At 45.7% G+C, this 25,971-nt stretch overlaps 1 protein-coding gene across 3 annotated transcripts in view; it reads left to right on the forward strand.

Annotated features, from left to right (window-relative positions):
* Positions 1-25,971, forward strand: part of TAOK3 (TAO kinase 3) — a 71,264-nt gene that overhangs the window by 41,910 nt on the left and 3,383 nt on the right. Inside the window, exons 10-17 of one of the 3 annotated variants that reach the window (XM_057374216.1) lie at positions 125-218; positions 1,620-1,701; positions 4,103-4,270; positions 7,018-7,224; positions 15,065-15,199; positions 23,032-23,268; positions 23,775-23,903; positions 24,571-24,774. In XM_057374216.1, the coding sequence (XP_057230199.1) occupies positions 125-218; positions 1,620-1,701; positions 4,103-4,270; positions 7,018-7,224; positions 15,065-15,199; positions 23,032-23,268; positions 23,775-23,903; positions 24,571-24,774 (1,256 nt within the window). Of the gene's footprint in view, positions 1-124; positions 219-1,619; positions 1,702-4,102; positions 4,271-7,017; positions 7,225-9,593; positions 9,799-15,064; positions 15,200-23,031; positions 23,269-23,774; positions 23,904-24,570; positions 24,775-25,971 lie in introns of those variants that run through there. The other 2 variants (XM_057374217.1, XM_057374218.1) reach the window with 2 other exon arrangements.

The raw sequence follows: 25,971 nt of genomic DNA on the forward strand, positions 1-25,971 counted from the left end.
ATTGGGCTAAGTGTGATGGTGACAGCACTGGGTATGGATCTAGCAGGGACWCCCTGCTCATACTTCCATACATTTCTCCTTGCTTTCCAGACAGCCTTATCACACYTTTCTCTTTTCTTTCCAGCTGAAAGGAAGCCTCCACTTTTCAACATGAATGCAATGAGTGCCTTATATCACATAGCCCAGAACGATTCCCCTACGTTGCAATCAAATGAATGGTAAGAGCACCATTAACAGCTGATTTTTGCTGGTTTTTTTCCCTGAAAATGCTCTGTGACACTGCATGGATCAAGCCTGACAAGGAAATGTTTTTTGCAGTGCAGTGATTTGCCCTCACRTCATGCTCCTCCATGCTGGCTCAGTTTTGACCTTCTGTCACTCTGGCTGTTCTACAATCTGAATGTGTGGAGRTGTTAATTCTGGGGCTGTAGATGCTGTAGGAATTAAAATATCCTTAGATACATTAAACCAGTCATGGCTCRGCATCAGCAAGGTTTCCAGCTGCCAAAGATCCCTGGCAGAGGAGCTGCTAGCATTGCTGTGCAGCTGAAATACAGAGCAAAGGAGGAGGATGTGGAGGAAATTGGATATTTTTRTCAGTGGGTGACTCCAAAAACCCTCAGAGCTCTGTGGCCAGTGAATACTCCCCATGCTCCAGGCTTGTTCCAGGATCTGAGCTTGGCTGCAAGAGCATTTTGTTATTCTGTGGGAGCAGAGGGCTTGTCCTGTTCCTACTCTCTGTACCCAGGAGTGGAGTGTTGCTGTGGGATGATGCTTGGCTGAGACTGCTTGAAACAAAAGCTCCTGGACAGGTGTGAAGCTCCCCCATTTCTCTGCTGGGCATTTAAGCAGCACAACTATTTAATTGCTGATAATTTTATCAAACAATCATTGTATCAAAACCACTCCAATTTCCTTATTTTATCCTCTCTGTTTTGTCCACTTTCCAAGATTCCAGGAGCTTGCTCTCCTGCCCACGTTGTGTGCAGGATTTGCAATGCAGAGCAGAGGCAGCTGTAAATAAACACAGCACCAGATCAGCATTCTTGATTACCACATTTGTTTCTAGTGCCCTGTTTGCTCTCTGAGGGCACAGCAAGGTGCTTTTTGTGCTGTTTTGCAGCTCAGGGGCACCCAAAAAATCAGTTTCCTTCTTCCCAGGAGTGATAAAATCTCATATAAAACCTCATATAAAGCCTCCAGGGTTGCTGAACTGAACATTGAGGGGCTCTCCTGGGGCAGGGTGACCTCTGGGGGTTCAGCTCCCAGGGATCAGGAAGGGCATTTCTGGAGTTCCAGTAATTCCATTGTYGTTTGTTTTTAAGCAGTGGAAATAAAATTGTAAATAGTGGCTGGCACACTTGGTTCTGATTGGTTTTCAGTGTGTGCTTGGGGATGGTTTTGTGTCCATGTTATTTCAACAACCTTTAACTGGGAAAGAATTGATGGGATCAGCTTGGAAGTTGGAAAAATCCAGTTACTTTCTCTGCTTTAGAACTTGAGAGCAAATTAGTCAAACATTTTCTTTTGCTTTGCGCTAATAAGTTTGAATATATTCCACATCCTAAGCTTCTTCTTTTCATTTTAGATTTTTTTTTAATTATTTTTTTTATTTGCAGGTCAGACTCCTTTAGGGGATTTGTTGATTACTGCTTACAGAAAATACCTCAGGAAAGGCCATCCTCAACAGATTTGTTACGGGTAATTTATCAAATCTTTTTCAGAAATTTGGGGGGAAAACTGTCTACCAAAATAATTGCAGAGRTGGTGAACAAATATTTGCCCTTAGAAAAGCCACTTTTTGGTTGGTGTTTTGGTTTTCTTTGTTCTTCCATTTTTGCATCACACTTAGCAGTTAAAAGCAGCATTAAGGACAGAGGCCAAAGCTGASTCCCTCCCCTAATCAAACCACCAAACCCAAAAGTTGTTTAAATCCCTTTAATGGCTTATTTACTGRACCCAATTAATTAAACTTGCTCTGGAAATGACTGGATCATTTTGGAAAGGGTTTTTACAGGTYCATAATTGCCAAGAGCCTGTAGGAGGGGGACCTGGGAGTGATGTGTGTAGAGTTTGCCAAGGTTTTGTCAGTGAATCATAAATCAGTTCCAGTTTCAGTCATTTGGTTTCAGTTTACCTGGGAAATAGAGGARCTGTTTACAGCTCCAAGGGCTTTACATTTGGGAAATTCAGGAGCAGCCTTCCATTAGAAGGTAGGGGAGTGTGAAATCCTGTCCAACCCCTTTTCCATCARGTTTTGGCTTTTCTTTTAAGTATTATTTAAAATTGGTTATTAGCCCTCTGTCCCTGTGGCTGCTGGTGCCAGTGACCTCTCCAGGTAAATAATGAAGGAGCTGTTTGTGCTCCCTTTGGCACCTGGTATATTTTGATCCATTTGTGCTGTGGCAAATAATCAGTGTTTTGTTCCCTGGTTCTGCTTGTAGCACCCTGACCAGCTAATAGGTTTATGTTGTGGGTTTTGGAATGATTCATTCCTGGGGATTGGCAGCCTCACTGCTCTCTAGGAACRGGCTGAGTTCATTGAAGGATGTGATTTCAGGACTACCTTAGGTTRGAGTCTGTGCAAACAATTGGAGCTGAAATCTGAGTCTGAAATCCTGTATATTCAGTGTTTTATAGTTTATTTATATTTATGTCTGCCCTATACTTTCCATGTAGTCACATTTTAGTATTTGAGTGCACACGGTATGGATTTAGGTTCAGGATCATTGTTCCAAATGCATTGCTGCTTTCTAAAAATGATCTACAATGAGACAAAAATGGGTTCCTTTTCTTTCTAATCATAAATAAGCTGCAGATTGTTACTGTTCACAGAGAAATAAATGGTGGTTATCTGCGTTGAGGAGCAGAAATGATTCATTTTGTTTCTGTGTGAAATGATGTTTAGAACTTTTAGCTCTGATTCAGAAATAAACACCATCACTACGAGCAAAAAATGGCTACTGAGATGACTGGCTGTCCCCACCAGCAAAACTCAAATGCACAACAGTTTGAATTCAATTAAAAACAAGAAATCAGCTTGTGGCATGATGCCTTCCTGGTTTATTTACAAATCATTAGAAGATGATTAGCTCATCCTTTCAGCTCTTTTGTTGAAGGCTCTGGTTTTAGGGAGGGCTGGGGCTCCATGTGCTGGTTACTCCAGCTCCAGGCCATGAATTCACYCTTGAGCTGAGCCCACAGGGGAGCTCTGAGGCTGAGCAGGCASATGTGACCCTCCTGAGAATTTCCTTGCAGGTGGGTCCAGCTGTTGAGGCTCCAACAAAAAACCCATTGTGGCATTTGCAATGCACAGTAGACAAGAACCTTTTTCCCCACGATTTCTTTTTTTTTTTTCATTGTAAATTTTCTATTTTCACTGTCCATTTTTCTACAACCATGCAGAGGATGTTTGTGCCCTGAAACCATTCCCCTTGGGACCTACTAAGCACCACATCCAGCTGTAGTAATTCCATGTAGCTTATTGGCAAGTGTACATGCAGGTTGTCTGCTTTAGCCAAGGTTAAATGGGATTGCTGGAGGCTTTTATATCCATTGCCAGCTGTACAGTTCAGGAGAATGTATCTGGTAAATCAGAGAAGAGGCTTTAATCATGTTCTTAAATACCATTAAAGAATTTATTAAGTCTGCACTTAAAACCTGTGCAGGAGTTGGCAAGAGCCCGGTTTTATTTCAACTCTGGCTACAARAGCTTTAGGTGTAAATAAACCTTGTGGTCTCCTTGCTGGTTTTGTGTGTGAATTGGAATACATGGATGCAGGAAAAATCATTGCAGGTTGATTTTTCTTGATCCTGGATGCATTTTGTTCATTCCAGTGACTCCAAAGTTTGAAGTGTCACTCTGTGTTTTGAGTGAAGCAACTCAGGAAGGATCAAATTATCTGTGTAACCTGGAGAGCTCAGAAAACCTGGCCCCAACCCAAGCTCAGTGTGTTTGGAGTCTTTCAGGATGGGTATTAGCAGTTATTGAATATAAACAGATAAATTCCAGAATGGGAGCTGTCACTTGAGGGGTCTCAAAAGTCCCCATGTAGCTGGTTTTACAAATCTGAAATCAGGTGTTTGATTTCCTTTCACTCAGCACGATTTTGTTCGCCGGGAGCGACCGCCCAGGGTGCTCATAGACCTCATCCAAAGGACCAAGGATGCAGTGAGGGAGCTGGACAACCTGCAGTACCGGAAAATGAAGAAAATCCTGTTCCAGGAGACACGGAATGGGCCCCTGAACGAGTCCCAGGAGGAGGAGGAGGTACTTGTGATGTGTTACCTCATTTGCACTCTTAGGAGTAATTTTAGGGCCAGGGAGATGTTCCTGTCCTAAGGGTGGCAGAACAAGCACAGCCTGAGTGAGGAATGTTGYTGGGATATCATCTGAATCAGCAGAGAAACAGGACAGGATAATGAGTGAGAGTAGCCCTTACTCAGTGTTAAAGCTGCCAATTACTCTACATGTAAAACTTTGGATTTTGTCCAGTGTTGGCCTTTCTTCTGGAAGCTTTAGGGAAGAAACTCATTCTGAGGGAGGTTCTCTGTGAGAAGTGGCTCCCAGCCTGTGTGGAGGAGGGTCTTTGACAGCCCAAGCTTTTCTTTCTCATCTGCACAGTCAAAACAACTCCATTAATGTTAATATTTTTTTTTCAATTACCATAACTTTACTGTAAAGTAATTGGCCTCTCATAAGCTGAAAAGCAAATCACCAAATTAGTAAGACTTTTTTTTATGTTCTTTAATGTTAAAGAATAAAAAGGTTAAAGGCCTAAAATGCAGCTTCAGTTTAAATCTCATMATAAACAACCCACTTAATCAGTGTATGATAATTGACCCTAACTGTGGCTGAGAGAAGGGAACCAGTCATTTTTCAATTGATGAGCTTAGATGGAAATTAATGTCTCTTGGTGCAGGCACAATGCATAAATAAATCCATGACTGCTTCTCCATGGAAAACACTGACAGACAAATTGATGTCTGGATTCCTTTTGCTGCAGTGGAGTGAGGCAGTGACACACAGTGAGGTGCCCAAGCTCAGRGGATCTTCAGGGGCTTGGATTTGAGGTTTGGGTGTGTCCAGTGTTCCTTTAAAGCTAAACTGGAGCTCTGGTTTAAGAAATGGGCACCTGGGTGTCAGGCAGGAGCTGCAGAACGGGACTGGCACTTTGTGTTCTCCTTCCCTGTGAAGGAGATGCCCTAAAAGAGCAACAACAGCAGCTGCTGTGATCAGAGGTACCCTGCAGCTTCCAGACCTGGAGCTTAGCTGGGGAATTAGGGGATTGTCAGACTCCTTGCACTGGAACCTGTCAGCAGAGTGACAGGAAAGTGCCAGGGAATGGGGTTCCCACTTGGCTTTCAGCACTTCCAGGCTCCACAGGAAACTCGTGGTAGTGTTTGACTCCAAGGTGTGACTTCTGTTCCTCCTGTCCCCACTCCTCAAAAAAAAACCAGGGAGAGGAGCTGTTGGATTGGCAGGGATGCAGCTGCCACTCTGCATGTGCACAGCATGCTCTGCACTGCCYGTGTCCCAGCACAGGAGGTTTTATTGCTCGTGTGTGTCACTAACTGGGCAGGGAAGGGACACCCAGCACGTGCTGCAGTTCCTGCTTAACTGGGGACAGAACCTGCTCTTGGCTGGAAATGCCCCCAGGSAGCTCCTTGTCCTGCCTTGGACTCTCCAAGGTGCAAGAGGAGCCTTACAAACCTTTAACATGCACAACATTACTAATGCTTTCCTCAGAGCCCTTCCAAGAAGGCTGAAGTCAGAAGCCACAGTGCTAAGGTTGCACATGCAATCTCATCTCTGTCCTTCCTGCACAGACATTTATTAATTACACTGCCTCATCTCACATCCTTCATTATGTGATTTCTTCTGCAACTTTRTATAAGCACCCTGAAGATATTTCCATTCCCCTGTGCCTATGTTCTCTGTAAAATAGTATTATTCTGGATTTTAAGTGCTCTCACGCAGGCTCTGAATGATCTGCTGATTGCTCAAAAAATAATCACACAATCAAAGGCAAATCTGTCAAGTCTCAATTTTATCTTTCTGTCGGTCTCCAACAAAATGAGCTCCCTGTTAATTGATTTGTAATGGAATTCTCCCCAAGCTCCCTTCAGAGGCCAGGGCAAACTGGATGCAGCAGCAGGCTGCTCATTTTAGTGACTCAAGGCTGCTTCACACCAGGAACTGAAGGATGTTCAGAGTTCTGTCCTCACAGTGAGCTCCTCGCAAGCCTCTTCAGTGCCACTGGTTAATTACAAAGGACTCCATAAATTCTCTAAATCAGTCCAGACTAAGTGCATACTCTGGGATTACTGTACTCCTGCAAGCATGGAACAAGAAAAAAGGCTGCTGACTTCTTATATTTGTYTGTAGAATCAAAAATACCTCTTATATGAGGAATATTTATTTATGCATTTCTAAGTTTTAATCCCTGTAATAACACAGGCTTGTCTGAGTCAGCTGCTGAGAYCCTTCACTCACCTTTATCTTGGCTGAAAACACAGGTTCAAGGGGTTTTTAGCTTGATAAAAGAGAATTGTTGACTGCTTGGGASATGGAGGTTAAAACCTCTACACCATGTAAAATAATAAATAACTGGGTTTATTTTCCTGTATACTTCCTGATTCAGGAAATGTGTTATAACATTTCCTGACTTGGAGCAATGTTTTAATTCAAACTTGGATAATTTATTTTAATTATGAGGCTCCTTTCACCAGTTATCCAGTATTCCTGGATGTCTCCTACCAAGCCAAGAGCCATGCCCAGACCTCAGGATATGTGGAAAAAAACCTGATGTAATAAGATTGCAGGGGAAAAGGCAGAAGCTGCCTGCCCCATATGAAGCAGTCCATAACCCAAACAGCCCTTTGAGATATGCAGTTGGCAAAATAATGCCCTTGAAATCTGCAGAGTCACCTTTAAAACAAACTTTGGGCATTGCAGGCACAYGCTGGGCAGGTGATCTCGTGCAGGATCTGTAACTGGTGCCCCTTGTTTTATAGGACAGTGAGCATGGATCAAACCTGAGTAGGAAGATGGACAGTCTGGGCAGCAACCATTCCATCCCCAGCATGTCTGTGAGCACAGGCAGCCAGAGCAGCAGTGTGAGCAGCATGCAGGAGGTCCTGGATGAGAGCAGCCCTGAGCTGGTCATGATGCATAGTGACGAGAGCACCATTAATTCCACCTCCTCCGTTGTTCACAAGAAGGTACGTGTGCCCTGGTGCTCGTGTGCTGAGAGCAGGAGCTGCTGCTGGGCTCACCAGAGTCGAGTTCTGTGGGTTCCTTTTGTCTTTAAAAGCATCGAAACAACCTGTGCCCATGGAAAGAGGCTACTGAAAGAGCTGTCAGTGGCTAGGCAGGGTCACCCCGACTCCCTGCATGCCCAGCCCTGCATGTGCACCTCTTCCTCTCTGCTTGGGACATCCTTATTTCCTTGGGAATGCCTGTCCTGTGTCCTGTGCTGTGCTGGCAAGTGGTCCTGGCAGCCAAGCTAACCCCCTGCCAGGCACAGTGTGTGATCAAATCCTGCCTGCACTTGGATTTCCCTCGTGAGGGGTGAAGTGTGCAGAGCTCTGGACCCTTCCCACGAGGTATGTTTGGAGTCAGCTTCCACTCAACGCTTTTCTGCTCTTTGCTGCATGCTGTGATCTGCTGCCTTTTGTTTTCTTAGGACTGGATCTCAAGCTAAGGTKGTCTGGCTGTAAGTCAGCATCTCATCCCCACTGTTTGTCTGACTCAAATAGTTTTGGCTTGGCCTTAGCAGTGTCATTTGCTGGTGGGCAGCAAAACRTGGGTTGGTTGTGTTGGTTTCACTTGAAGGAACTTCAAAGTGTGCGTTTGCYTTTTGCCAGAGGAGCTAAAACATTGCAGCAGCATGAAAAGTATGAATTTCTTTTTCATAAGGTTACAATACAGATGGGTTGTAACTAAATATTTGTAAGCAGTTTTTCCTCCTGAAGTGCAGGGTTTGTGTTGCTGAATATTGGGAGSTCTCGAGAAATTTTGTCTTCAACAAAACCTGATCTTATGTATTTAAAGATACTGGCAGAGAAGTTGCAAAGGTTTTAGGGATTTCTCTCTTTCCTAAATACACTTGACAGCATCTTTASAGAAGACTGCTCCTTCAGAAAGCTGAAAATAAGGTGTTAGGTACCAAATGCTAGCCCATGGAACTCTCCTGAATGAAGAGCAGCACCACCCATGGGTGTTCTGGATGGTTATAATTGGACCTCTTCCTTATTTTGTTTAGACTTCTAAAATGGGCATTAACTTGAAATTCACATTTAAAATAGTCATATTTACTTGTGCACTAAAATAGAAGTTTGAGGGACTGATTTTCACAGAAGTCATAGGTTATAATGACTGCTCAGAGTCATTATAGCTGATAAAAACAAAACATGAGCTTCCCTCTCCAGACATAAATGGCATTTGGGAAGGGTGTAGAGCTCCTGCTTGTTTAAATAATTAWATGATGTTTTATGATTGTATGACACTGGTAAAGGATAAACACAGGGTTTCTGATGCTGGGAATTCAGTCCTCTTAGATTTGTGTAGCTGTTGGCTTGAGTGGGATACACAAACAGGACACCACATGGAAGTTTTTATCTGKTTTGAAAAAAACCCAGAATGTCTTGCACACTTGTAACTGAAGCATTGTAGAATAAATCACCTCTAGAACACTTAACACAGATGTTTTAGGTAATTTTGGGAGCACAAAGCCCAGGTCTGCACTGGTGGTCTTCACAAAGCAGTTAAAGATTGGCTGGGACTGCTGATCCTTGGAGTGGAGTAGATTCCTTCTCCACTGGAAAATGTTACCTTCTGCTGTATGTATTCATAAAGCAGATTTGGACTCTGTGTACAGGACATATTCCAGTCTGCAAATACATTGTTTTAATTTAGCACAGGATTTTTTCTTCTCTATTACTGTGGGGAATGCAATTTTGAATAGAAAACCACTTCATGTGTGTATTATGTATGAATTAATACATGTGAAGAGACTAAAATTGGAGCAGGACACTTCAGCAGGTTTATATCCACATACATCCCACTTCATTTTCAAGGTAAAGTTCCTTGTTCTGCCAAGATTTCAGTTTGTGCTTTGTTTGTGTGTCTGATGAAGCTGAGTTGGGTGTCACCCTGGAGCCCCTCATAAACACCATGGAAAGAACCTGGGATTCAAGTTTAAGCTTTGTTTTGCATTTAAAATCAATGTTTAAAGGCTAAAAAGAAAATACTGATGAACATAACCAGCATTTTGTGGGTATAGGCTCACACACAAGGTGGTTTTGACATGGGTGGAATCAACAGTGTTGTGTAAAATTACGGTATTCTGCAAATGTGTTAATGAACAACCTCCAGATTGTGTAAAGGGACTAAGATGGCAAAGTGGCCTGGAGTGTTGGTGTTTTCTGTGGCTCAAAGCTCCAAAGTATCAGAGGATATCAGAGTGTTTGGGGCCACAGTCCCAGGATGCCAAGTGCAGGTAAAATGTAGGATGGAGGAGTCTGTGAGATGCAGTTCTCAGCTGTCAGTGCTGCTGCCTGATGTGCAGAGCCAGGCTGGGGTGACCTTGGCCTGGAGGAACCAGGAGCAGCCCATCCCTGTGTGCTGCTGGGCTGGGAGAAGMCTCAGGCATCTCCATGGAACACTCCCGGCATCTGTCCCGAGGCTTAGGGAAGGCTGATGTAGTCACAGCACTTGTAAACAACTCACTTTCTTTCTTTTTTTTAACAGCTGCTAGTTGGCTGTAACTTCCAAAAATGTTTTGTGGTCACAGGGTAAGTGAAATGACCTGTTCTGATCTGGTTAATTTTCACTGGCGATGCTAGTTCATGGCAGCCAAGGTGCTTGGGGTTTGCCTGCCCTTGGGAGAAATCCTCTGTGGAAAACAGGCACAGCCACATCCCTTCCACAACACAGCAGAGCTCCACTTTCTAACCTATGCTTAGAAAAAAAGGTGACTCCCACCTGTTGGAGTACACCTGGACGGTTGGAAGAAAATATTAATAATAATAAAAAGGAAGAAAATGAACAGGAAGAAAATATTAATAATAATAATAAGCTGTAATTGAATGTGGAACTTTGTGTGATTTAGTATATAGCTGTGTCCAGAACTCCTGGGAGGAAAAACGCTGTGATAATGTGAGCTACTCAGGCAGGAAGGCCCATCCTTGGGATCAAACAAGAATCTCCTGTTCCTTCAGGAGAACACCCTAATCACCAGCATATTCTTTTTAGGAAATTTAGATGTCTGGCTTGGATGAGGAARTTTTCCTTGCCCCTTTGCAGGTTCCAGGTTGGTGACCTCCTCCTTGTGCATCTCAGTATGTTCAGTGTAAGAACTCTGRGTCTCTTCTGAAAACACTTAAATGACTCTGCTACTCCATCCAAGGATCATTTTGCCTATGAATACACATTCTCACATTTATTTCCTTTTAGGAATTGTTCAGCTGCACAGGTTGAGAGCTGCAAAGTAAATGACAGCTCTGATACAAACCCAATTTTATCTGAAAGCCCCCWAAAAAAGACAAAACGGGGCAGGGAGTTAAACTCCAAATGCACTGTGCTGCAAAGACGCATAACCCAGATTTTTTTTTAAAGCAGATAAATATCAGTTAATTCATCTTCAAAATGAGGAGAAAGATTTTGGCTCCCAGGGTGAGATAATAAAATGAGTGTAGGCATCAGCTGATGCTTCAGAGATGTTTTGTCACCTGCTTTGTTCAGCTGTTGCTAAATGGCAGTGTGGGCACAGGTGGCTTCCCAGAAAATATCATTTCATTGTCCTCAATGAATTTATTATTATTTTATTTCCACAAAACTAATAGTAAGATGTAATCTTTTAATCTAAACAAAAAGCCAGTACAATATTGGWGTTCTTTTCAACTGCGGTACTCAGTTGTTGGTTTTTCTTGCTTTAATCTTGAAATCATTGGTGCTTTTTGAAACTTGGGCAGTAAAATGTCAGGGAAATATTGTGATTAAAATCTAATTTATTACAAAAAGATGAAAAGAGGGTGTTGGTAGTTGATCATCACAAATCTTACCCAAGTCTAATAATAAAGTACCTTTGCTATAACTGCTGCAGCTTGAGTGACTTCCCAGATCATCTGAATTAACCTGTGCCTGTCTCCTGTTGCTGCCACAATTAATGTGCAACATTTGTGGGGAATTCTGGGCATGGAAAGAGCTTTGGGGTGGCTGGTTGAGCACCCAGGGCAAAACTGAGGGTGTTGTCCTACGTATCACAATTCATGACTTGTACTCGGAAAAGATGATTTTTTTATGAGATGCAGAGGATATTTAGGTCATGGCTTGGTTTTGTCTTGCATGTGCTGGTGTTGATGACCCCTCAGGTGCCTTCTGGAATCRTGTCAAGCAGGTTGGGGACAGGAAGCCTTGTCTTGAGAGACTTTTGGATTCTTCAACCTCTCTGTAGATTGTCAAGGCACTTAGTGCAGTGTATTAAGATGAACAATGCCACACTCTTGTTTTCCTTGCTCTTTAAATTCCTAGAAGGCAGGGATTTGCTGCAGTTCCATTAAAATCCTTGCTATAGCTTGGAAATTGCCTTTCCTGTTTGTGTAGGAGACTGGCAGCCCTTCCAGTTGGTGAGTCCTGCCATGTAAACAGCATTTGTGAAGGTTTTATTGGTGTGCAGAGCAAAAAAMTCCTGTGTGAAAGGGAATGTTCCTTCTGGAGGTATCCCAGCTTTGGGCTGGGCAGAGTTTGGATGGTGTAAAGGCCTTTTTTTAGGGAGGAGAGGATGCAAAGGCAGTGTGTGGTAGAACTAAGGTGGGACTTGGAGCAAAATCCACCCTGTAGTGGATTTTGAACTCATGKTTTGAGCACAGACTTGTTGTGAGATGCTCAGACAATACACCAGGAGTAACCATAACAAACCAGGGTTTGAAGTGCAGATTTGGGGCTGAGAAATACAGAAATACCCTGAACCAAACTTGATGAGTTTCTGAGGGTCTTTCAGTCAGATTTTACTTCCTGAGTACCTTGAGCTGAGGTACCCATTTTGCGTCTTTGTTTCCCACACATCTGAAGCCAAAAGCTGGAAACAACACTTCCTTATCTGTGCCAACAGTTATGACTGCACTGTCTCTTAGCAAGTTTTTGGGAGGAAAAGAATTTTATTTTAAAAGCAGCAAAATTCTGCTTTTTGGGTTTGGGGGTAGATGTTTGTCTTTGCCATCAGTCGCATCATCTAAGGAAGGCTGGTGGAGGCTGCTCTTAGGTTTATTTCTCTTAAAAGCTGTCCCCAGGGCAGTGTCACCTATGAGATTTGGTAACTCTTCATGCCAAGTTTTTTTATTTCTGGTATTGGGACAGCTTTTCCAGAAAAATATTTGGCCTAATAAGGCTCCCTGGGCTTAGCTGAGAGGTGGTGGGTGATCTGCAGAATCCTCAGATCCTGGATCAGGGGGTGCCAAGGACAATAAGAGTTTTTTGTCYCCTTGAAATTGGTCCTTTGGCTTGCTCGGTTGCAAAGGAATTTTCCCRTTTCTCGCCCAGCTCAGTTTGAAATGCAGAATGTGGTTAATTCACATTCCTGAAGGGCAATTTAATTCTGCTCTCAACTTCTTGTGTGCACTGAAGTAACCAGAGATCCCATAAAACAAGGCCAGGGTGACACCCTGCCCTCTAAAAATCTACTACTTCGATAACAGAAAATAAATCACAGATTAATTTTCCAGCATAAAATGTAATTACAACTTAAGCTTGTTATTTTAGGTGGTGTTTTGGAGCATTCTGAAAAACCTGAATGCCCATTTTAAAACTTGAGGGTTTTTTTCATTGATTTGCAGCTTCTCTGGATTTATTATTTCCCATTTCCCCTGCCATAGTAATGTAAAGGAAAGAGGGAAAATGGKCCAGGGATTGGGATATTGCTTAGCAGGCCTTGGTACCCCTGTGCACTCTCAGGTGCTGCTGCAGGCTCTGGGTGTGACCAGGGGGAACATTTTTCCTGTTCCCAGCTGTAGCAGAGGACTGGCAGCACTTGTGTGTTCTTTCCTCTGTGGTTCAGGTGAGTAAGTCTGGAGTAGATCTCTACTMCAGGGTTTGAGATCCCTCCAGGGTSAGGTTAAACTGAGTGAGGCTGTTGGGCTTCAATTGTTTAATCAATTTGGGGATGACTTTTCTAGAGCCTTAGATGTGTCTTTCTCAGGAAAGTGGGCAAGTCCCAGAGCCCTGCCCATCACACCAACATGCACAAGGTGCAAATCTGAGATCAGCCCAATTTTCAGTGATTTCTCTTGCGGTCTCACCACCTTCCCTGTCAGACAGTGCCATAAATGCCCAGTACAAGGATGACCAACATTAAATGAAACTGCACCTTTTCATGACACTCCATATTTCGATGGAGGATTGTCTTTTTTTAGCTGTTTTGGCTCATTCTGTGTCCCTTGTGTGGGTGTAGRGGAGCTGGTGCAAATTTGGCTCTGTGGTGGCCTTGGGCACCGTGCTCTGTGTGCAGGGGTGAGGGAAAGGTGAGCATGGAGTGGGAACGCTCAAAATGAAGGATAGGGAAATGTTTGGGGTTTAAAGCTCTTTTAATCAATGTGTTGTTCAGCTCTTAATAGCAGCATTTCTCTACCTAATTGGCTTTTGGTTGAACTCATTTCCAGAATCCTATTGAAAGGGGCTGAATGTGTGTGGGTCCAGGCAAGAAGCAGCTGGAAATTGAGGTCAGCAGAGAGGAAATCCAGGTGTCTGTGGGGTGGGAAAGGAGCATGGGGGTGACAGCAGTGTCCTGGTGCAGACACCATTCCAAGGTGGCTGGTTTCTCCCCATGGGGTTCTCTGTCCTTCCTGGTGTCTGCTGGGCATGGCAGGATGGCAGAGCTGCCCCTGGGGTCAGCTGTTCYCTGCAAGGGCTTTCTGGACACTGGCAGCCTTTATTTCACACCCCTGAGAACTGGAAACTCGATTTAATTCGGGAAGAATCTCAATCTTCCTTCGAGGTTTAGGAGCTGGAGTTGAGGATGGGAATCATGACACRGTGGTGGGTGACAATGTGGCCCTGCAGAGCCAGCACTGCCGGGCAGGAGTGGGGTGTGCCTSGTGTCCAAAGGCTGCTCCATCCCAAAGGTGCAGCCTGCAGGTGTGCTGGCTTTTGGCAGTCGCCATTCCAACTGGGAAAATCGTGGTGGTGGGGGTTTTTGGCTGTCCTTTCTGAGGAGGGTTTCTCCTGGAGGTTGGTTCCATTGCAAAATTTGCCCGTGTCATTCGGGAGAGGCACTGTGCTCCTGGCCAAGCCTTGCCAGTGAGCAGGAGGGAAGCTGCACCGGGAACCATTCCTGCTAAAACCTGGGAGCTGTTGCTTTAAAAAGGAAAAAAAAAAAAAAAAAAAAAAAATCCTTTGTGGGCTGTGGAGAGAAAGTGCTAGAACTGTGCAGGATCATGACTGGAAAGCAGGATCCCTGAGTGGTCACGGAGGCTTTCCTGGTCCTCTCCAGCCTGCCGTGGATTTAGCCGGGATGCTCGTCCCCCACAGCAGATAGCAAACGAGGGACAAAGAAACCCTATCGAGGACACACCGCTCGGCAAAGGGAATGAGGCAGGATGTTGCTCTGGTGTTAAAAGGGAACAGCATCTCCGTGGCTAGACATGGGAATCACGTTTTCACCAGGATCGCTGGGTTGCAGTGCTTGAACCCGACCTTCCCGAGGACTCCGATCGCCCTGCTCCGCTTTCTGCTCCCGGCTGGCTTTTTTCTGGCACATATGTAATACTGGAGGTTTAAAAAAAAAAAAAAAAAAAAAAAAAAAAAAGGAAAGGAGAGGAAAAAAAAAAAAAAGGCAGCCCGATCCAGGGATTCGGAGGCATCCCGCTAGCGATCAGCTGACGCGCCGAGCCGAGCTGCAATGTGTTGCTTATTCATTTTGTACGGTGGGAGCTGCCGGGGCTAAGCAGAGAGCTGAACTATGCCTCTCCTACAGCCGCGCTTGTGCAGACAGAGGGGTGAGAGAGAGGCAGCCGCCGCGGGAAGAGCACAGCCGGACTTTCTCCTTGTTTTTATCCATTTCTGCAGGATCATGTATTTATAAGGGATGAGGTGGGCCACAGGGATCGCAGGCCTGAGGTGCGGCCTACCCAGTCAGTGCAGAATCAGGCCCTCCACTACCGGAACCGAGAGCGCTTTGCCACAATCAAATCAGCATCTTTGGTAAGAGCCCCCATCCCACCCCACCCCATCCCATCCCATCCCACCCCGCTCCGCGGCCCCTCGCTGCCATCGCCTCCCTGTGCTGTTGGTGCTGTTGGCATAGCAACTGGATATTGCACTGAAAGAGATTTTACCTCTGTGTGTGTGTGTGTGTGTGTGTGTGTGAGAGAGAGAGAGAGGGATGTAAATGTGAAATATGTTTAATTTCTCTGTGCCTTTCCAGTGTGAGATAACCCACCATTCCTGGGTGAAGTTAATACCATCTCATTTCCCCCCCCCACCCCTTCCATTTCCCACCTGTCCTTTTTGTTAATATATTTATCTGCATGTGCATAAAGTGTGTGTGAGATGGGTGAGAGCTGCTGGAACGCCGTGGAGATGCAGATGCAGATGGGTTTGGGAACAATAAGATCGCTGCTGCCCGCCCTGAGCCGCTGCCTGGGCTTTTTTTTTTTTTTTTTTTTCATTCATTCATTTATTTCAAGCAACTGTACCGTGACTGCATTTTCCAGCCTGATCCCTTGGAAGGATTGCTGGGCTGCGATAAGGGAGAGAGACAGAGAGGGCTTACAGCGGGCTGTGGGCTTACAAAGGGGAGGGGGATGGGATGAATCCATCAAGATTTGTACTATTGCAAATGTGATTGCTGTGGATGCCTTTGTAGTAGGGAAAGGGGTGTGTGCCGGAAGAGTTAGTTGTGTGCCGCCTCCCCCACCCCGCATCCACCCGGGCAGGGAGCAGCCTTTTCCAGGGAAAGGGGTGAAAAATGGCCCTTCAGAGGGAAAATGAATGTCCTATTAAATATTTCAGCCCGCTGGTATTAGAGGTCAGATGGACGGGGAGCGTTAGAAAGTCCCCACGGTTTKGCCATGGCACTTGCTCAGTGCTATGACATCATCCTGGACCAACCCCGAAATTACACCAGCGAGCCCTCCCCTTCCCGCTTTCTCCTGCCTCCACCGTGGGGGTTCTCCTTCCAGACCACCATTTCTGCATCCCCAGAACYGCTTCCCATTCCTGCATGCACCACACACGGGCTGTGTGTGGCCACAGCTAAAGGTTGTGAGTGGAGGGAAGCAGCAGCAGTGCCAGCAGCCCAAATTTTTCTGTATGGTTGTTGCTGCTGCTGCTGCTGCTGTTAAAATCTCAAATGATGCTGTGGCATTCAGGCTGCTGCCCAGATGCTTCCTGGGAGTATCTGAATCCCATCTTTTGCAGGTGTATTTGTGKTTGCCTGTACCCTGAGTGCTCCCTAGGCTGGTGTCCCCTGTTCCCCCCCAGTTTTAACAGTGACCTAGAAATGTGTGTGTTGGAGGACTTCATGCAGCACATCTGACAGGGGCAGGATTCCTGCTCTCCTGGAGACCCTCTGCCTTGGGAATTTTTCCTTTTTGTATATGTGTGTTTGCATCCAGTGTCATGCCAGCTCTTCTGCTGCCTGCACTGAGCAGATAAAAGTAGGACCCAGTTAGGTTGGCTGGAGGGAAGGAATGATGAATGACTCATGTATCATACTCCAGACATACAATTTCATTGATAAATTGATATGTGTGATGAATATATTCATGTTCTTTTACTCCCTGTGCAAAGCTGCTGCACCTTGTGTCCTCCCTTCAGCAGCAGAGCCCATYACTCCTGCCTTCCTTGGAAATGTCACCCTGGGCTCCTTGGGTGGCTTGAAGGGATTCCATGGCCAGGGTCCTTTGGGAACTATGGACTGTGAGGTGTTCCCAGATCCCTGAGCTCTGGGGAAGACAGCTGATGTCCCAAGGTCACTCCTAAATCCCATGGCAGCCTGCTGTGGGGCTGGGATTGTGCCTGCCTTAATTCCTTGGTCACTTGGATTTGCTGTGTCTCTCTGCTTCAGTGACCAAGTGATGATAAAGACAAAATGAATTTTGGGTGGGRAAGATGGAATGCTTTTAGGAGAACACTTTTTTGGGTTCTCTGTGGAACATGCTTTGCTGTCCCCATCCTACACACACACATTCCCTTCCCAGTGTAGAGGGAAGTTCCCAACACACCCTCTGGGCACTCCACGTGTTGGTGTGTCCTGAGTTGTGAGGTGACATGGTGGGGCAGAAGCATCCCCATGTTTGCCWCAGAAATATTCCATTGGGATGAGCTTTTCCTTTAATAATCTTGCATTCACACCTCTTGGTGTTCCAAAATGAAAATCTAGGAAGGGACAAGAGTTTGGACCTATTGCACAGAACCTGGGTGCCAGTGCTTGTGTCAGAGCACCTTTTATCACTGTCACCAGTCAGTGCCTGGATGATGTCAGTGGGGAGAGGTGCTGAATGCTGCTGTTCCTCTGGCTGAGGGAGARCTTCTTCCTTCTTCCCTGTCCAGTGTTTGTGGGGAGGGCAGGATCAGTCACAGAGCTGATATGGGGAGAAAGTCCTAAACATGCCTGGAATTTATAGTGCGAGGCCAGAARTTCAGGCTTTATTCATCTCTCCATGTTAATTCACTCTTTCAGTGTCAGCTGGAAAAGATTTTTCCTGTCTGAATGGGTGCTCAAGATCCCACAGTGGTTAAAAATGAGCAAACCAGCAAGCTTTGATGCTTCCCATCCTGGCTCCATTTCTCAGCAGATGGGAACATCTTCCTGGGCACAGAAAGGTTGTGCAGTTGGGAGCATCAGGTAGCCTATATTGAATAGAATCAAAAATGGGAGTTCTGGCCCCAGATTCAACAATATGGGATGATATTTGCATGTAAAATCTTCCATTTATGGGATTTGCTGAAAACCACTCCTCAACATGAGACCAGAACAGTGTTTTTAGAAGAAAAGCACCAAGTCTGGAGCTGGTCACTCCACAGCTGTTCCTGCTGGTGCAGTCCAGGGTCTGGGSCCCTCAAGTCCTTGTCATTAGGATATTAGATCAGGATATTGCTGATGGAGGTGAGACTGGCATTCCTAAAAGGAATCCAATGTATAAACTGGATCTCTTTCCAAAAACAAGCTGAAGTAGTTTCAGGGAGTACAGAGGTCACAGGGGAACTTGGATCAGACTGAACTCTTCAAGTGACCTGGTGGTTTTAAGAATGATTCCCTTGCCCTTGATCTGCAAAAGCATCATGTGAACATGAARGAAAGTGGAGCGAGAAAATAGTCAAATGAACTATCCACAGAAGAATAGGCTGTGAATATCCCTTTTTAGTCTTGCAGTAGTCCTTTAATATTAAAGAAAATAATGAAAATAAATAATGAAAGGAGCAAATGTGGGTAAGAAAGATGAAGGAGCTTAACTTTGGTCATAATTCAATCAGCCATTTTAAGTAATTTTTTCCTGGACCACATTTCTCTTAATTTTGTGTGGTACCAGTAACCATCACTCACCTGGAACAGGGGTGGAAAATTCCCTGCATATTTCTGCTCATGGAGTAAAAGTTGCCCATCTGAAATGGAGACCAGGCACCTGCATCTCCRTATTATTTTGCAGGCTATCAGTGATTCATAAATTAGAAGTTACAACCAGAAATCTCTTGAAGCTCAGCAAGCTGTTGTTTGAAAAGAGCAGAGGTTCTGCATGTTGATGAGGCTACAACTCTCTATATTTTCAAGGGAAAGCTGTTTTCTGAATCTCTTCAGAGATGCATTGATCTGCACTTCTGGGTGCCTTTCAAGCTTGACCCCTTAGGTCTCCCCTGCCTCATGCATCTCCTCAACAGCTGCTTTTACAGCTTTCAAAGGCAATGATCAAGTAGTTAAAATTTCATAGAATCCCAGAATGGGTTGGGTTGGAAAGGATCTTAGAGCTCATCCCATTCCATGGGCAGGGACAGGTTGCTCCAAGCCCTGTCCAATCTGGCCTTGGACACTTCCATGGATGGAGCAACCACAGCTTCTGTGGGCACCCTGTGCCAGGGAAGGATTCCTTCCTCACATCTGTGACATCTCATTTTATAGAAAGATCAAGATCAGTCAGTGAGGACTCTTATCAAAGGCCTTGGTGTTGTCTTTGAAATCCAAATGCCAGCAGAAGAATTACGTGATCTCCTCCAGGGCCTGCAGAGCCAGGTGTCTGTGTCCATGTGAGCAGGATTCCCTGGATGTRGCCAGGAAAATGGCACCAGGTACTTTCACAGGAAGCTGTTCCCTTGCACCCTCTCCTGAAGCATTGATCTTTCATTCCAGAGGGTTGAATTTCTCTCARTGGGCTCATCTGGCTGCTGCTTTTGTAGACCTTTCCTCTAAAATTTTGCACTTGTTCTTTCTCATCTCCTCTTGCTGTGAGAAGCAGCTGGCAGGGYCTTGCTCAGAGCTCTGCTTCCTCCAGCACAGAGGAGCTTGGTGTTTTGGTTWTGGAGAGGTGAGAATTCCTGTCCTTCAGGAGAGGGTTTGGTATCTTGGTTAAACAATGTAGAGAAGGGAACTCTAAACAGCTGCTGGTTTGGAGAAGAAGTTGTGAGCTCAACTTCCTTACATAAAGCTAAAACCTTGGAGGGGTGAAAGAAAGCTTGGATTTTATGGCAAGTGAGCTGCCTGTGGGAGTAGGTTGGAAAAGACATCTCTGTTCTCAGTTCWGTGTGTGCCAAAGATGCAGAGAGATAAACTGAGAAAATGTCATACCTTAATAAAAGCTGTTCTGGCTTATACAGGTTTTTGGTTCTCCTGATGACCTGATGTGTGTTGTAGGGAGAGCTCCAGGAAACTGCAGCTTTSTGGTGTGAAGGATCCTGACATTTCCTGTCAGATTTTGTAGTTACCACCTTTTGCCCCATGATAATCTATGGGGTTATGTTTGGRAGTTTCCTCCTGAGGGGCAGSTCCAATCTTTGCTCCCTGTGAGCAGGGACAGGACCAAGGGAATGGCCTKAAGTTGTGTCAGAGGTTGAGGAAAAGGGTGCTGGGGCATTGCCCAGGCTCCCCAGGGAATGGGCACTGCCCCAAAGCTGCCAGRGCTCCAGGAGTGCTTGGACAACRCTCCCAGGGATGCACAGGGGGGAATTGTTGGGGTGTCTGTGCATGGCCAGGAGTTGSARTCAATGATCCTTGTGGGTCACTTCCAACTCAGGATACTCTGAATAGTTCATGGAGTTCCAAGTGTCTGTGTCCAAAAGCACTAGAAAGGTGATTACTGGAACATCCCAAAATTTCCTTGTTAAAATGGTTGCTGGAGCTGTTCATTCATTAGGGGCTTAATCTTTAAAACATATTCCTTTATTCATTCATAGTCTGGAGGATTCTCTGGTACTGAACTGGGCATGCTCAGTAGCCAAGGTTCATTTGTCCCAAATTTACCCATCCTTGAGGTCAGCATGTACAGACTTAGTATTCGAAGACCATCCTGAAGCGTGTTGGACTTGACTGGAGATGATGGTGATAAGTTAAGGTTTTATCATGAGCTTGTTGAGCACAGACAGTAAATCCACGAGATGTCCACTAAGTCTGCTGCTCTCCTCTCTCATCTTTGGATGAGGCACTGCTTTTGTTTTCTTCTGACTTTTTAATGTCTCATCTTCTGCTGTGACTGGAAAGCTTTATCAGCTAGGCTTGTAATTAGCAATTGCATCCTATTGTTAGGGATAAATATCCCAGATTTCATGGGAAATCTTTTCAGGATGGAACTCTTGTCATGATAAAGCTGAGCAAAATTGGAAATGGGGTGCAGAGGAGCAGSAAAAAAGAACAAGGATAGAAGTTAATGAGTTTTGCTGTAAATAAAACAAGTGCACATTCCACATCTCATTAGAGATCAGACCAAAGGGGAAGGTTTCTGGAGGATCCTTAGATCCATTTTTTTTTTAGGCTTTTGCTGTTTGCTTTGTTCTGCCAACGTCTGGGAACGGAGTGTGCCGTGCAGAACATCCCAATGCTCACACAAGGGCCARGCCCCAAAAATAGCACATCCAGGAGGATCTTGTGCTGCTGGTGGCTCCCAGATCTCCATCTCTCCACAAGTGCCTGACCAAGGCTGTTCCCTCCCAGCTGGATGTCACTTAACATTGYCAATGGCACGTGTGAAGTGCTGGCGGTCTGCCTGTCTTGCCTGGCATCTGTCTCTTATCATTAACTTGGATTCCCAGAGGATTTTCCTTACCTGGAAGCCTCTGGCAGAGATCTTATTCTTGCTGAACTTGACTGAAATGTTCAAGCTCCTACAAACACTTCCCAGCTTCTGCCAAGTGTGKCTGTCCTTGGTACTCTTGGAAAGACCAAAAGCTTTAGCAGAACTGTAGCAGAACTCAGGGCTAACACACTATTTATGTTTCCATGGTCATTCCTATAATCCCACACACCCCTGTRGCTGCCTTAGACCTCTTTGGGTCTCAAGCATGTACAGGCTGTTSTGTTACACCAGCTGCTGAGGTGTAAATAGGTATTTCATCCAACCAACTTCAAAATAACATTCTGAAATTCCCTCTAGGAAGGATGTGGCTTATACATCATCACTTACCTTGTGGTGGGTGCTCAGTCTCACTAAATTAACTTGAGTTGGACATTCTGTGGTCAGGCTGGTTCTTTGGTTCCTCTGAATCAGGTGTTTCCTTGGCTTTCGGAGGCTCTTCCTAAGCTCCTCTTCTCACTCCTGAGTGTTGGGAGTYGTTTGAGCTCAGACAGGTGGCACTTGCTGCCTGCCTTGGTGACATCAGTCAGGGTGTTAATCTGTTGATTTTGGAGCTCTGAGTTGTCACCTCCCAACCCTGGAGCCAGYGARTGCACTRGGATGGCTGCTCCCTGAARAAGCTGCTCTTCTGTTGAACCTGAMCCTTCCCAGKTCTGTAGGTGCATCCCAYCCTACATCTGAACTTTGAAAATCTCCGAAAAGCTGCCTTCAAATGGCAGCAGCACTGTGGTAGGGGACAGGTTTTTGGGCTGCTGTGAAGGGATCCATCAGGAAGTCTGAGCTCTTGCAGGCTGCAGGAGGGACTCGGTTCATAAAGCTTCAGTGATCAYCTTCAAAGGACTGAGCTCTTCACACTCGAGTGTGAAAGCAGAGATCCTCTTGCACAGAATCAGGGGTCAGTTCCACACACCACCAAGATTTTGGTGCTCAGGTCATATAAATGATCAGCAGATCTTSATAAGGGAAGTTCCTGAGACTGTCTTTAAAAAAATCAGTCTTGGACACTTTTCTTCTTTTGAAATGGAAGCATTACCATTTGCATTTTCTTCTGAACATTTTTGGCACAGCTTGTTGGGCTTTTTTTTTTTCCTTCCTTTCACATGGATACACTTGGGCATGGAAATGAATGTGGAACTTGTGAGTTTGTTTCAGCTGAGCAGGGTTTAAAAATCTGCTTAGACCATCTGATCAATCTTGTTAAGAGCACACAGTTCCAGAACAGCGTTCCCTTGTTAGAAAACTTTCAATTCTGGGAGGGAATGAGCTCAGTCTGCCATCATCTTRAATTTTAAAGGGAAATTTTGAAGGAGGCTCCTCGTAGAAGGAAATAGATATTGAGGGATTGATTYGGCATGGGGGTGAATTGAGGAGGAAGGAAAGAATGGGTGGGTTGGGGTTCTGGATGCATSTTGGGAGTGTCACCCTCGGGATTTGAAGAAGGTTGTCCCCTGTGTCTGAAGAACATTGTCCACCAGCTGCCTTTGCTTCCACATCTCCCCCAGTGTTTCCTGGAGTGATAAGTGAAGTCACTTCCTTTATTTGTAACAAGGCATTTTCTGCTGTGCTGCTGTGAAAACACATAAAAACCTCAGGAAAAGATGGGGGCAAAAAATTGTGGCTTTGTGAAATTAAAAAAAACCCTGGAACATTGATTCCTGAGAGCACAGCAGAGCTCACCTGGGTTACAGGTGAGCAGCCAACATGGAAACTCTGGTGTGGGAAGGAAGGCCATGGAGCTGTTGTTGCTGACCCCAGGTTACAAGACAGATCCATGAGCATGAGCAGGAGAACGAGCTGCGGGAACAGATGTCAGGATATAAGCGGATGCGGCGCCAGCACCAGAAGCAGCTGATCGCCCTGGAGAACAAGTTGAAGGCCGAGATGGACGAGCACCGCCTCAAGCTGCAGAAGGAGGTGGAGACACACGCCAACAACTCGTCCATCGAGCTGGAGAAGCTGGCCAAGAAGCAGGTGGCTGTGATGGAGAAGGAGGTGAGTGCAGGGAGCATCCCTGAGGATCTGAGGGATGGGAGAATCCCGGTCTCCAATGGGGCTGTGGGAGTTCCTGCTCAGTCCCATGGATGCTCTGTGTGCTCCCTGGCCAGAGCAGCTTCAAGTCACCCTGCTGGGTGTGGGCTCTCCATTGACAGCCACCAGTGCCACAGCTCATAAAAGGGGCTGTAGGAACCTTGGGGGGTGACAAAGCTGTTGCTCACTCTAAAAATGAGCACGTTAATCCACGTAGTGAAGTGATGGGGTTGTGCCCCATAGGGTGGTTTTGATGGGGAGATGGGAAGCACAAGGAAGCCTCAGATTTATGTGAGCATTTCCAGTGCAAGCAGCTTTCCTGGGGCTGAGTGCTCACAGCTTTGTCTGGCACAGTCACCAAAATGACTGACCAAAAATCACAACATTGATTTGTGCTGGATTCTGCACCTGCTCGCTCACCCTTTGGTTTTTTTTATTACCTTTTTTTCCCCCCTCTCTGTACCTTGCAGGCAAAGGCAGCTGCAGCAGATGAAAAGAAATTCCAGCAACAGATTTTGGCTCAGCAAAAGAAAGACCTGGCGACCTTCTTAGAAAGTCAGAAGAAACAATACAAGCTTTGCAAGGAAAAGATTAAAGAGGCAAGAAACTGTCATTTTCGGGGCTGAAGGGGTGTGGAATGAACACAAACCAGTCTTTGGTTTTGATAAACCTGAGCCAGCCCAGGGGTTTAAGGGATGCTGTCAGGCTTGGAAGCAAATTTGGATTCTCAGCAAGTAAATTTTCAGGAACTGGGAGCATCTGGCAGCATTTCCAGAGCAATTTGTGAGGGTGGCTACAGGTGCCTTCACAATTTGCTGTAGAGCAGAATCTTTGAAACCAAGGGTGATGAGGGAAAATGGGACTTCACAGAGAGTTCTTCTTCCCCTTTCTCCTCATCTGGGTTTATTTTTCTGACTAATCAGAGCAGCCATTCAGTGTCCCCTGACTAAAAGCCCTGTGATCACTTACATGAATTAGGAGAAGTCATTTCATACGTAGCTTATCTGTGCTGAAGTGGTGTCTCCCCCACATTGCACAAATATTCTGCTGTTAAGAAAGTAAAAGTGAGAAAATGAATGTCGAGGAGCTCAGTGGACACATTTCCTCTAGGGGCAGCAGGTCTGGGCATGGCCTGGTGATGAGTTTGGTTGTGTTGGTTTTGTAGTAGGATTTTGGTGTCCTTTCATGAACTGAGTGGCAGAGGAGGAGCCAGGAAGGTCCCCGAAGTGTCTGTGGTGCTAAGGGAGGCCTTGTTTTACCCTGCAGGAAATGAATGAGGACCACAGCACGCCCAAGAAAGAGAAGCAAGAAAGGATATCCAAACACAAAGAGAACCTGCAGCACACACAGGCTGAAGAGGAGGCCCAGCTTCTCAGCCAGCAGAGACTCTACTACGACAAAAACTGCCGTTTCTTCAAGAGAAAAACGATGATCAAGAGGCACGAGATGGAGCAGCAGAACATTCGGGAAGTATGGCACTCCTCACTTCCTCTCCCAACATTTCTTTGGCTGCTTTAGCTTCATGCCTTCACTGAGGTTAGGTTTCCAGTTGCTAAATAGAACTGAGAAAAATGTAAGGAACAAGTTTTGGGAAATGGTTTTCCATGCAGCTGTGGCTGCTTTGATCRGCTGAGGGGTGGCATTGTTGACTGCAGACAGAAACACCGTGWGGGCCATTCCTTCTGGGCTTGGTGCCTTATCCCAGCTCCTCCAGATGGGATATGGGGGATCCTGCCCCAGTTTGGGGCCAGGCAGAGCTGTGGGATGGGGGGATAGGTTGTTAAGGAACAGCTTTTCACATTTCGCTTCCCCTTGTTGATTTTTGCCCTTTGCCCCAGGGCAGCCTGCAGTCAAATAYCATCTTGGGGAAAGAGTTTCCCCTTGGAGATGTTTCTGTGGCCATCACTGAACTCTTCATTGATGTTTTTTTGGCTAAAGACTGTCAGATAAGAGGGTGTTTTAGTGAAGACTGAATGAGGAGTGGTCCAAAATTTCTAATTGTACTTGGCCTGCTACCCTCAGGTTTTCCAGTCTATTTTGTACTTGTTCAGAGCTCTGCTGCCCTTGAGCCCAGAGCTGCTGCCCTTGTGCCTGGGGCTGCTCAGCTGCTTTGCTGAGAGCCAGATATCTCAACCCAGGCACCCTGAAAATGATTGACTGTGAAAAATCAGATTTGGGCAYCCTCATCACAGCAGGACAGCTCTGTGGCAGGGCTGAGAACAGAGCTCAGTTACCTAGCRTGGTATTTAACTAGGGAACAAACCTCTGAGCTCCTGCATTGAAACTTTTGTAAGAGACACAATTTTCAGAATGATCTGGGTACTGAGGAACGTTATCCCAGGCTGTGGACCCTGTGCAGGAGCTCCTGGTGAGCGCCACAAAACCCTGTGAGCCTGGAGCTCCAGCTCATTTTAAAAAAGTGCTGCACCTTGGGCCAGATCCCACCTGGACAATTCATTTTCTCACCTGAGGTGGTGTTAGAGCCATTGACCTCTGCTTTGGCCACTCAAGTGCAGGTGATCCAGGAGGAGCTCCTTCCCAGTGTCTAGCAGGGGAATTTAAACCACACAAGAGCCCCGATTCTGTCACCCCTGCCGTGTATTGCTGCAGGTCTCAGCAGGCAGAGGGCTTGTGTGGGGTCCCAGTGCCACCTGCTGGGGACTCCTG

Source organism: Malurus melanocephalus, unplaced genomic scaffold (assembly GCF_030028575.1).
Source record: "Malurus melanocephalus ecotype Western Australia unplaced genomic scaffold, MMel_1.1 scaffold_219, whole genome shotgun sequence".
Taxonomy (NCBI): Eukaryota; Metazoa; Chordata; class Aves; order Passeriformes; family Maluridae; genus Malurus; species Malurus melanocephalus.